The 11,580-nt window shown below is 59.9% G+C and overlaps 1 protein-coding gene across 1 annotated transcript; it reads left to right on the forward strand.

Moving 5' to 3' along the window:
• Window positions 1-3,763: 3,763 nt before the first annotated feature.
• Window positions 3,764-10,185, forward strand: NRROS (negative regulator of reactive oxygen species). Its single transcript, XM_050902808.1, has 4 exons — window positions 3,764-3,833; window positions 6,409-6,516; window positions 7,152-7,275; window positions 7,518-10,185. The coding sequence occupies exons 3-4, from the start codon at window positions 7,168-7,170 to the stop codon at window positions 9,471-9,473; spliced, it is 2,064 nt and encodes a 687-aa protein (XP_050758765.1). The 5' UTR covers window positions 3,764-3,833; window positions 6,409-6,516; window positions 7,152-7,167; the 3' UTR covers window positions 9,474-10,185.
• The last annotated feature ends 1,395 nt before the right edge of the window (window positions 10,186-11,580 follow it).

Here is an 11,580-nt window from a genome sequence, read left to right on the forward strand (position 1 = left end):
GTCCGTACCTTCTCCTTCTGGTGACTTGGAGCCTCCAGTCCTGACAGTTTTACGCTACAAACTTTGGTGAATATGCTGGAGTAGATGGGTCGGGGGGGGGGTTGTTGCTTTTAATGGTTTATTTTATTATACAGTACAAAAATAAGGTCAGTTTATCCACATCTGGCAACCCTGTGGGAAAAACTCGGGTGACACTTTCAGGTCTAGGTGCAACCAAAGACTGAACTGTCGATGTAAGCAACCTGGTCCTGGGGCTTTCCAGCTCTTGAGGAGATCTGGGAGGAAAAGTCTGTTATCTTCTCTGGCTCCGGGCGCTTGCTTCTCCTGCAGGTGCATTGCAAGCAGCTCTCTAGAGCATCTGGACTTCCAGTAGCGTCTGTCTCGGACCTCGAGGCGTACGGGAGTGGATGCACTTGGCTTCCAGTTGCTACAGAAATACAAGGCTCTGCTGCTTCAGCATCTGATGCGTCCTGCTGCACGCTCCGCTCCAAAGACCTTGTGATCCGGATGCTCTGCCGCTCTCCGAGGAGGAGGTTCGCTTCGGCGTGGTGGCGGATCCCTCGTGCAGACCTCAAACCCCCGGCCTGGGAAAGGCGGGTGGGTGAAGGCTACGAGAGGCGGCGGGAGCCTGGCCGCAGGGTGGGCTCGGCCGCGCGTGTGGGCGAGCGGAGGGGGGAAATGAGATCACTTCTGCGGCTCTCCCTTCTGCGGCCCGCTTCCTCCTCATTTACATCTCGCACGCTGTCAGATGTGGGAGAAGGAAGAGCGGCGACCGCAGGGACGGAGCCGCCTGTGCTGGACCTCCCTGCGGGAGGGGAACCGGGGCGCAGCCTCGCCCCCCCGGCGCGGGGCTCCGGGAAGCGGCCGTGGCCGAGCCGCTGACCAGCTCCCCTCTTCCCTTCCCGCACGGCGCTGCGCTCTCAGAAACACGGTTTTGCTTTCTACTAAGACCTATTTCTGCCTTTCTTCTGAGCCCCGTAGAGGATACTTGCACCTTTTGGAGACTAAAGGGTCAAAGAGGGGGGGATCCTCTCTGAAAATTGCTGCTGTGGGGCTCCTGGTTGGTGTCTAGGTCCTTGGTGAAATGCCCCCCAAGCCCAAAGGTGTCATTTTCCCAGTTGTTCGTGCTGGAAGCCCACCCAGGTCCCTGCGGGCTCGTTGCACGTTGTCAGTCTGGTGGGGTTATTTCCGTCCCCTTCCTCCCCGAGCTCGCGCAGCCTCGACGTCCGCAGGTGCCAGCGACCAGCGCCTTGCTTGCAAAGGCAAGCGAGCAAGCCCTGCGCTCTGCTCAGAACAACCCAGAATTAATTCAAAGAAGACGACGACTTCTTTGAACCCCCTTTTTGCCATCAGTAAACCTGGCAAGAGCTAGGAGACTCCTGACGCCCGAAAGTGGGGAGCAAGGGTGAGCTTGGTTGTGGATAAATGGGTAATTGTAGAGCGAGACCCTGCCCGGAGCGTGGGCTGCTGCTGGAAAGGGAGCGGGAGCAGCGGGGCGGTGGAGTCGGCCCGGAGGAGGATGCTCTGGCTACGGGGGGTTCCCAGGCATGCGAGCCGCTGCGAAACCAGAGCCTGAAGCTTTAGTTTAGTGCTTAATGTCAGTGCTAGCACATGCCTGTCCTTGGAAGAAGACGGAGGGCGGGTAGGTAAACAACCGAGCAGGTTGTTTGGCTACAGCTGGGGGGGGCGGAAAAAAAAGAAGATTTTGAAGCTGATAATAAATTGCTGATTTTTGTCTCCTGGTTTCCCCTGCAAGAAATACACTGGAGGGAAGCTGTGCTTCTTGCAGAGCTCCAGTTCAGCTGCAGCGCTGGGGCTGTAGAGATGCCCATGCTTGCGTACATCGGTGCATCTGCGCCATCCCGGGACGGGATGCATCCTTCGCTATTCCCTCCGCGCCATCCCGGGACGGGATGCATCCTTCGCTATTCCCTGGGGATAAACCGGGTGGATTCCTGTCGAGAAATTCAGCCAGGCGGACTTCCAGAGCTGTAGTTTAAAGTTAAGCCATCCAGCTGGCCATTTTAGCTTTTCCCTTTTGGCCGTGTAACAATGATCTGTGTTCTTTTTTATGTTCGTAGTTCATCTTAAATTAGAGGCAGCTACCGCTACCGGCAGCTTCTGAGACACGGTAGACCTTCAGCTTCCCTTGTTTTATCCAGAGCAGGTGATTAAATTAAATAACTTCTTCACTTGTGTCTTCTTGATACGTTTGCACTGCCTGTGCACGCTTCAGCCAAGCAGCAAATGAAAATTTGATGTGGGTTTTAAAGATAAAATCGGGATTTTTTTCTTTAATTTTCGGAGTTATCGCTGACCACAGTGCCTGGGAGTGAACGGCTGGAGGGAGGTGCCCGTCTTCACCCTGCGGCCGCTCCTCCCTTTCTGCTGAGGTCCGACAGGCGAGACGCTGCTGCGACAGAGCCGCTCGCTCGAGCCTCCCTAATATTTTCTGTAATGCTGTTTGCAGTTTCCCATGAGCCTGGAGATCGTGATGTTCCTGTAGGTATGGATCTAAGCCTTCCCAGGCTCGTTTCCCAGAGCAGCCGGTTCTCCTCCTTGTCTCTTTTCTCCCTTTGCGGGGGTGCTCTCTGCATCTTCTCCTTGTCGGGCAAAATGCTGGAGACCGAGCAGAGCCGGAGCCTTGCCGGGAACGCTTTGCGCCGTCATCCCTTGCAGAACGACTTGTTTAATTCTCTCCAATTCTCCATCGCAGTGGGAGTAGAGGAAGAAACCCCACGGAGAAACATTTCTGTTTCGCTTTGCCCCGACTCGTCCGAGGCTGTGGTCCTGCTGGCGTGTGAAACAGTGAGTGACCTTTCTCTTGGTGCTTCCACTTCGGAAGAAATCACGTCTCCTGCAGGAAAACAAGGGGCACGCCGAGGTACGGCGATGATGGCGTTGCTGTTTTCTGTCGCGGTTTCTCCTTTCCCATGGGGTCCTGTGCTGGGCGCAGCAGTTCAGGGGCGACCGGGAGGCTGCCCTCTCGTTGCAACTTTTCCCTTGGTCTGCGCTTGACAATTTGAGGGTTGTTAAGGGAAAAAGATGGTTTGGAGGGAAGAGGAGGTGGGAGGAATGGAGGAAGCTCGCTGGGTGTAAAAACCGTCTGGGGATTCCCGGTCCTCTCCTACAGCTGCAGGAATTGCAGCTGCATGTGTGGACACGGCTCCAAGCGGCTGAAATCTCCTGCTGTTGAGCTGGACTGGAGCTTCATGAAGAGCTGATCAGACCAGCAGCTCCCGGCAGCTCAATCCCTATCCCTTTACCGTGCTGATATTAAAAAAGAAATTAAACCCTCTCAAAGCACGCATCCAGTCCTTACTGGGAGGGCTGGGTGGGGGCACGATGGTGCTTGAGAGGAAGAGGAGGGGAGCAAGCAGCAGCTTCGGGATGTTTTCAAAACCATCCGGCAGCAGGATGTGGGGAAAGCGTGAAAGGCAAGGCTGCTGCCAGCTGCCCCAGCGCGGAGCCGGCGGCCGCTCTGCGGGGAGCAGCCCTGGTGTGTGGCTTGCTTTCCGGGGAGGACAGGGTGGGTAAAATGCGGCCGGGCGGTGTGGGGGCTCGCCCATCCCACGGTGCGCCGTCAGCGAGCACCTTCGCTGCTGGGGAAACGGGGTTAACGCTGGCTTGGCTTCGGTCAGCCAAAGCGATGGGCTGGGGATGAAGCAGGGGATGAAGCGCGTCGTTTTCTCTCCCGGCTCCTCCTGGGCTGCAGGGAGGAAGCTGGTTTGACCCTTGGGCCATCACCTTGTTTGGTGGCACCACGTGAAGGAATCCCACCGGGACGTCTCCCAGGAGCCTCCAGATCCCCCGAGAGTGGAGCATTGCCGCAGGTGAGGGTGCTCGAGTTTTACGGCTTCAGGACTTCCCAGCCCCGGGGCGAATCTCTGCCGGCTCCTGCGTCTCCAAGCATCAGATGAGTGGTTGCGGTGCGGGTTGGGCTTTTGTGGCAGGGTTTTGGGGATGAGGAGTGGGTTTGTAATCGTCGGCCGGTCTCAGCCCTTTGTGTGACCTCGAGCAACACCATGGGAATTTTGCCCCGCTGCGGAGCTTCTGCCATCTGCTCCGGTTCACTTGGATGAGGAGTGCTTCTCTCTTTTCCTTCTTGATTTTTATACTTCAAACTTCCTTGAAAATGGAGGAAATGAAACCACAGGGCTTTTTCGTGAGTGACATGGGAGAGCTCAGTCTCCTTCCAGAGAAGAAATGAAATTTAGGGTGAAGGCAGAAAAAATATCTCCCCAGTCATTCGTGCTGGCTGCAGGAGCTTGGGGGCCACTTGGTCTGGCAGGTGGGGGTGACCCAGGCTGTGATGTCCCTTGGTGGGGTGCTTGGTGCGCCCCAATAACCACAGGTCATCTCCCGACTGCTGCAGAAGGTCCCATTGGCGCCGGTGCCCGGGACGTGGAGCACGGACGTTGCAGGGTGGTACCTGCTGATCCCACCGGACAGGCTCCCGTTGCAGGGCTGAATCCTTTCGGCATAGTTTTGAACTCTTTCCCAGCTAGGTAAATCCAGGCAAACTGTTTTCCCCCTCGGCGGGTGGATTTGCTGGAGATTTGGGGGTGCATGAGGACCCTGGGAGAGGGGAGACATGGGGTGGGAAGGGCGATGGAGAGCAGGAGTAGACGGAGGTGAGGAGGAAGGGGGCCTCCCTGTTCATATCGCCTTGGAAATGTGGATTTTTGTCTCTCTCTGCCTTGGCAGTTGTGGGAAAAGCCATTTACGCTGACTTTCACATAGGAATCGGCACTTGCGAGGTCCCTGTATCCACGTAGGTCTGGCTCGCACCCTGGGTTTGCTGGGTTTGCCGAAATCCCGAGCAGCCCCAGGAGACCCAAAGGTCTGCGGGCAGCGGGATCTGAGCATCCCGAATCTCACCTGGGACAACGCGAGGGGCTGGGCGCTGGTGTCCCAAAGCGGGGACTCAACATCTGGGGACACGTTCAACCTCGGCTTGGGATGCAACGGGAAATAACGGCACCTTCTTCGTCCCCCGCGGGAAGCGCATCCCTTGGCTCCTGTCGAAGCCCCTGTGCTGGGCGCTGGAGGCAAGCGGGGGGGACTGGAGGGACACAATGGGAATAGGTGCCATGCAGGGGAGTGCCGCCCAGCCGGTGGCTTTTCTCCAGCCCCGGCAGGGTCGCTGGCATGGCTCCGCAGGCAAGAAACCCCCCCGGGTCACTAGCTCTGCTGAAACTCTTGCACGGGTTTTGCTGCTGGAGCCATGCAGAGGAATCCACGGTGCAAGGGTCGTCCCCAGTGCTGGCTTGTCCCCTGGAGCAGCGAGAGAGCCAGGAGCTGCGGGACCCTTGGCGGGGGCCGGTTCCCCCTGGCATCCCCCTCCCCGCCTGCCCGGCCCCCGCGGTTCCTCCTTGCTGGGGAGCTGTTTGCAAGTGCATGACCCGGGTTGTAAGTGCTGAGATCAGTAAGCGAAGTGCCTGGCCGCGCTCTCTGCCTCCATGTGACTGCAGTTTCCGTTAGCTCCTTCCGCAAAGGCTATATTAGTGCTAAGTGAGAAAGCGGGTGGGAGAGAAACCCAGCGGGTCGCACCTACCCTTGGCCCCAAGAAGCCCCCTGAGCGCAGCCAGAGGGGCTGCCGGCTGCAGGATGAGTTGCGGCAAACCCTGCGTGCCACCCCACGTGGTGAGTATCTGTGTCGTCCCCGTGTCCCCCCCCCCGATACCTTTGCTGGGGGGAAAACCCCGTGGGGGCTTTTTTGGGGAGCCCCCCTTGCCAGCTTGAAGATCCGTGGTGGCCGTGCATCGCTAATGCCCACGCTCGCAAGAGCCGCGGCTGCGTGGGCCGGTGCCGGGGCTGGCGTGCGCCGTGGGGAGCACCCCGGCTGCTCCCAGACCTCTTGCATGTGGGCTCCTCTGCGGGGCTGCGGGCAGGGGTTTCCTGCCGGTGCTGCTGCCCGCTCTCCTGGCCGAGCAGGCGCCATCCCCGCAGCCCTGGGGAGGAGCGCGGGAGGATGGAGGTGCTTCTGATATTGGGGGAGGCCAATGCTGGGCGGCAAAGAAAGGCTGAGCTGGGTGAACAAAGTGTGAGCTTCTGCGGGAGGGGTTCGGGGGGCCGAAGGTGAGCCGGAGCCAAAGTCCCTGTTTTTTGGGTGCAGCGAGGACACAGCAGGCTCCCTCTCCTACCGCCGTGCCTGGGTGCAAGGCGCTGCTGGAGACCGAGGGCTTGGGAGGACGCAAGCTGCTGTGCCTCAGCTCCAGCCCGGGGAAGGGGGGCTTCCTCTCCATCCCCACCAGATTAATAAATGCTGCTTTGATAAGACACCAGCTTAACGCTTTTGGCTGTCCCAAGGAAGGAGACAACCCGGGACGTGTCCCCTGCTCCCTCTGTGCGGCGAGGCTCCGGCTACCCGGGCTGCCAAAAATAACCCCCCGTTTCATCTTCAAGCAGTTATGAAAACGCCGCTTGCCGAGCCCTCGCCGAGACCTCGCTGCTCATTTGCCTGAGGTTCAGCTTTTCCCCAGATGCAAATGCCGTCAGCTCCGGTTCCACCAAGTTAGTAACGGGGGCACCTCACACCGGAGAGCCTCCGCTTCCCCGGGAGGACCTCCGGCAGGGACGGGTGCTGGAGGGGACTCGGTGGTGGCTGGGTCGGTGTTCCCCGGGGGAGCGTTTGGCACCGGAGAGGGGGGACGTGAGCCCTGGCAGGGGGGGGGAAGCCTCTGCTCAAGGGTTGCAGTTCAGTGGCGTTTGCGAGCAGCTGTGCAGCGACGACGGTGCCTTTCCCACGTGCGCTGCCCCGTGCGGGGACCGGGCTGCCACCTCCCCGTCCTTTCTCTTCTCCTGCCCTCCGGGCTTTCCTTGGTGGACCCCCCACGAGGGCTCCTGCTGGGGCGGGTGGGCTCGGTGCCGGGGCTCTTCGCCGTTTCTCCATGGGCAGCTCATGGTGGCCCAGGTCTCGTGGGGCATGGTGGCCACCAGTATGGCATGTTGGGAGCCCATCGCCTCTGGGTGCTCCTGCGGGCAACGACGGGAGCTGCGTGCCTGCCTGCAGGCAGCAGCCGTGGGCAGGAGGCCGGCCGTGCACAAGGATCGCTGCTGCCGTGATGGGCTCCCTGGGAAAACCTGGGCCTTTCAGGATGAGCGGTCTGCAGCTTTTGACCTTCTCACCTCTGTCTCCATCTCCCCAGGAGTGCTGCCGCTGAGATGGAGGCCCCGCTCCCTGGTCTCTCCCTGCTTCTGGTCCTCCTGGCAGTGGGATGGGGAAGCGGGGCGGTCGCAGCCTGGGCAAGATCTCCCGGCGGCTGCAAGCTCGTAAGTCCTCTCTTGCCAACCCTCACCCTTCCGACTGCTTGGTCCTGCCCTGCAAAGCCCAGGTGGTGCCTCAGCATCTCCAGACCTTCCCCCTCCCACCTACTGGAGTGGACTGGGGTGCCGAGGCTCTAACTATAGAGCCGCCTCCTCCATCCTCACTCTGCTTCCCAAACTTCTCCCTCCTCATCTCCCCCCATCTCCTGCCTCTCAGAGCAGCGTAACGTATCTGCTTCTTGCTTTAGGTGCAGAGCACCGCGGACTGCACTGGGAGATGGCTGAGCTCCGTCCCAGGAAATCTTCGCGGTGATACGGAGGAGCTGTTGCTTGATGAGAACACTATCCAGGTCCTGGGCAATGCCTCTCTGCTCTCGTACCACCAGCTGCGGCATCTCAGCTTGACCAAGAACCGGCTGGAGCTCATCAAACCCGGCGCCTTTCTCAGCAGCCAAGGCCTCCACGTGCTCTCCTTGGCAGACAACCTCCTCTTCACCAACTACTCGCTGACAGCAGCTGCTCTTTCTGCTCTGCCAGCCTTGAGGATGCTGGATCTAGCTGGAAACCGCCTCACTGAGGACATGGTATCGGTTTTGGTCTGGAATCTGTCTTCCTTGGAGTCCTTGTCCGTGGCCAGGAACATCATCATGAGGCTGGACTCGTCCGTCTTCACGAACCTGACACAGCTGTTGGAGCTGAACCTGGAGAAGAACTACATCTTTGAGATTGACCAAGCTTTCGAAGGGCTGCGGAGGCTGCAGAGGCTCAACGTAGCTTACAACTACCTCCCGTGCGTAGTGGAGTTCAGCCTGACCCAGCTCAGGGTGCTCAACGTCAGCAACAACGTCATTGAGTGGTTTCTGGCCCTGGAAAGCGATGACCTCTTTGAGCTGGAGGTGCTGGACCTGTCTCACAACCGCCTCCTCTTCTTCCCCGTGTTGCCCCGGCAGAGCAAGCTGCACTCCTTGCTGCTGAAGGACAACGAGATGAGCTTCTACCAGCGCCTCCCCAACGGCACGTCCCTGGCAGACGTCACGGTGCAGTTCCTGCTCATTGACGGCAACTCCACCAACGTCACGACGGTCAGCCTCTGGGATGAGATCTGCCACAGCAACCTCTCTTCCCTGCGCCTCCTGGACATGAGCCAGAACCAGGTCTGGTACCTGCCGGAGGGCTTCCTGGCCCAGATGCCCTCCTTGACCCACCTGAAACTCAACCAGAACTGCCTGGAGACGTTTCACCTGGCGGAGGGGGACTCCTTAGCCATGCTGACGGAGCTGGACCTCAGCCAGAACCAGCTGGAGGAGCTGGGGGCTGGGGACGTCCTGCCCAACCTGCAGCTCTTCAACCTCAGCACCAACAGGCTGCAGGCGCTTCCTCCTGGCGTTTTCACCTACACCAGGAAGATCACTACCGTGGACCTCAGCCGCAACCGGGTTGACCTCTGTCCCCAGCCGGCCGTTGCAGGTGAGGCGGAGAGTCCCCCTTGCGTGGACATCAGGGGTGTCGAGACCTTGACTCGTCTCTCCTTGGCCGGCTGTGGTCTGCGAGGACTGGGCGGCCACCCCTTCCAGGGGACATCGCTGATGCATTTGGACCTCTCCGACAACCATCAGGCACTGTCCGGGGACCTGGAGTGGCTGCAGGACCTTGCTCTGACGCTGCAGGTGTTGTCTCTGAGGAACACCAGCCTCTCCTCCACCGCCGTGGACTTCTCCGCCCTTAACAGCCTCGTGCGCTTGGACCTGTCGGGGAACGCCTTGACCGTCTTCCCCGCCTCGCTGGGCGTCCTGAAACTGCGCAGCCTGGACCTGCGGGACAACTGCCTGCCGGCTCTGCCGCCGGACGTCGCGCGGACGCCGTTGGGGAAGAGCCTGCGGGAGGTCTACCTCAGCCGAAACCCCTACAACTGCTGCACGCTGGGCTGGTGGGACTCCCTGCAGCGGGTCGAGGGGTTGCACGTCCCCGACGGGCAGGAGGTGACCTGCAGCTATGCTTCCCGCACGTTGAGCCCCGGGGCGCTGCCCGAGCCCGTCCTGTGGAGCTGCCGCTGGCGGACGGCCGACCTGGCGCTCCTCTACCTGGTGCTGGCTCTGCCCACCTGCCTGACGCTCCTGGTGGCCTTCGCCGTCGTCTTCCTCACGCTCAAGCAAAAGTTGCTGAAAATGGTGAAAAGCCGGTGCGGGGTGTCCAGCCCTTACTGATGGCTGAGGAGGAGGAAGGGCTCGGGAACGGTGACCGCGAGCGGGTTGTCAGGATTACAGGCGATAACCCCTCCGAGGTGGGTGAGATGGAGACTTGATGGATGGAGGATCAGGGGGTCCTGGGAGGAGAGCTGCTCTTCCTGCTACGGATGCCGTAAGGGTACCCAAAGGGTGCGGGGCCGTGTCCGGTGATGGAGCCTGGGGCCGTGCTGGGCATCCTCATGGGACACGTCTTCAGCAGAAACCTTCAGCTGATGTTGGCGAGAGCTGAGCGGACGCGACACCAAACACCTCTTGGCCGAAGGGGCACAGACAGTTTCCCCCCCGCGCTGGTTTTTTCCCCCCTTTCAGGCAGTTCCTTTTATTTATTCACCCCCGTAGCCAACTCTCCGCTGCAAAACATCCTCCAGGTCTGCAACCAGCCTCCACGAATCGCCCCGGGCTGGAGCAAGCATCACCCGGGCGCTGCGGAGAAGGGTCTCCGTGGCCACAGCTTCCCACGCCGTTCTTGCCGGCACCGGCAAACTCGCAGGCAGCCCTGGGTGCGCACCCGTGTGCGTCTGCTGATAAGACAGGCGTTGTCAGCAGGGTTGAAAGACACGTTTTGGGGTGTTGTTGCTTGGTTAAGTCACGATCCCGGTTAGAAACGCCCGTTAAAAATAGCCCAGGCTGCAACGATGTAAAATATTGATTGAAAGACAGGAGAATAAATTATATCACTGATAATATTTTATCGTCGATTGCTTTTTCTTCAGCAACTGCTGGATTAAACAGAGGCAAAGGAGATAAAATAAGAGAAAGCCTTCCTCCTTGTTGCGCAAGCCCCGCTCTCCCGGGCTGTCGGCTCCAGTGGCGTGGGGGGGTTTCCTCCACCCAGCCCTGGTCGCAGCACGTACCAGCTCTCCCGTACCAGCAGCACGCTACCTGGGGAAGTGCCGCTTTGTTCCTCGGAGGGTTACTGTGGGTGGAAACGAGAAGTGATGGTGGTTTGTGCTAACTCAAAAGCCCTGCTGAGAACTGGAGCGGCTTTATTCCCGTGGCACCGTCGGGATTTTTCCAGTCAAACATGCGGCTGAGTTTAATGGGGACACGGGGTGCGGGGAAGCGAGCGGCGCTGCCGGCGTGGGCGCGCCGGGGGCTTGTCCTCGCCTGGACTCGGATGAGCTCAGTGAGGCGATGTGGGGGTGTGCTGGGGGCTCGAGCCCCCGCAGCCAGCCCCAGCGTCGCTCTACCTTACGCTGGAGTTGTGCTGGGAGGTGGTGGAAGGGGATGCCCAAGGCTGGCGTGGGGCCGGGAGTGATGCGGGGGGCAAGCGCAGGCAGGTGCAGGCAGCGGGAGCCAAGGCTGGCAGCAGGGCAGCATCCTCCGGTGTGGGGATGAGGATTGGGGTCATTGGTGAGCCTTGCATGGCTGATTGCCGTGCCGGGCTGGAAAAAAACGGCGTAGGTTGGACCATGCTGGACCAGCCGGCACCACCGTTGGGGCCGAGCGCTGGCAAGGCTCTGGAAACCCAGCTGTCAAATCTGTCTCAGAAAACAGCTGCTTTCTGGCCCTATTTTAGACCGAAATCGCCAAAACTAAATCAGGCCCCAGCTGGGGAATCCCTCAATCTATTTGAGCCGTTCTTTTGCCCGTAAGCTGCACGCCCGAGGGACAACAGTGACCTATAAATACGTCCCTGCGATGTCCTCCGTCGGGTCTGCGCCGGTACCGCAGCCACGTTTCAGTGTCTCAAGGGTGAGCAGGGTGCCCCTGTGAGCACCCCTCTCCCTGGGGCTGTTTCCCCCCACTGTGGGTGCCGGGTCCGGCTTCGGAGGGTGGCTGTGTGCGCTTCCTCCACTGCCGCGGCTGCTGCTGCTGCTTCTCCTTTTGGTGGGGGGATGTGGGGCACAGCCATGGGCGGGCACGTAGGTAGGAACCTGGGGCATGGATAAAAAGTGGGTGTTCTTGCTCGTATCGAGCTGATGTGGGGGATACGCAACACTCCTCCATCGTGGGAGGTGTTAGCAGCCTTGGCGGGGCTCACCTGGAGCTGGGACGTGCAAGGGATGTCAGGGCAAGAAGACGAGCTTCCGCTTTTAGAGTGGTTGACGACCTTACAAAGCTG

Source organism: Gymnogyps californianus, chromosome 10, assembly GCF_018139145.2.
Source record: "Gymnogyps californianus isolate 813 chromosome 10, ASM1813914v2, whole genome shotgun sequence".
NCBI classification, from domain to species: Eukaryota; Metazoa; Chordata; class Aves; order Accipitriformes; family Cathartidae; genus Gymnogyps; species Gymnogyps californianus.

Coding starts and splice junctions, on each gene's coding strand:
- NRROS (XM_050902808.1), top strand. CDS start 7,168: ATGGAGGCCCCGCTCCCTGGTCTCTCCCTGCTTCTGGTCCTCCTGGCA. Junction 7,276..7,517: donor CTCCCGGCGGCTGCAAGCTC/GTAAGTCCTCTC, acceptor TTCTTGCTTTAG/GTGCAGAGCACCGCGGACTG.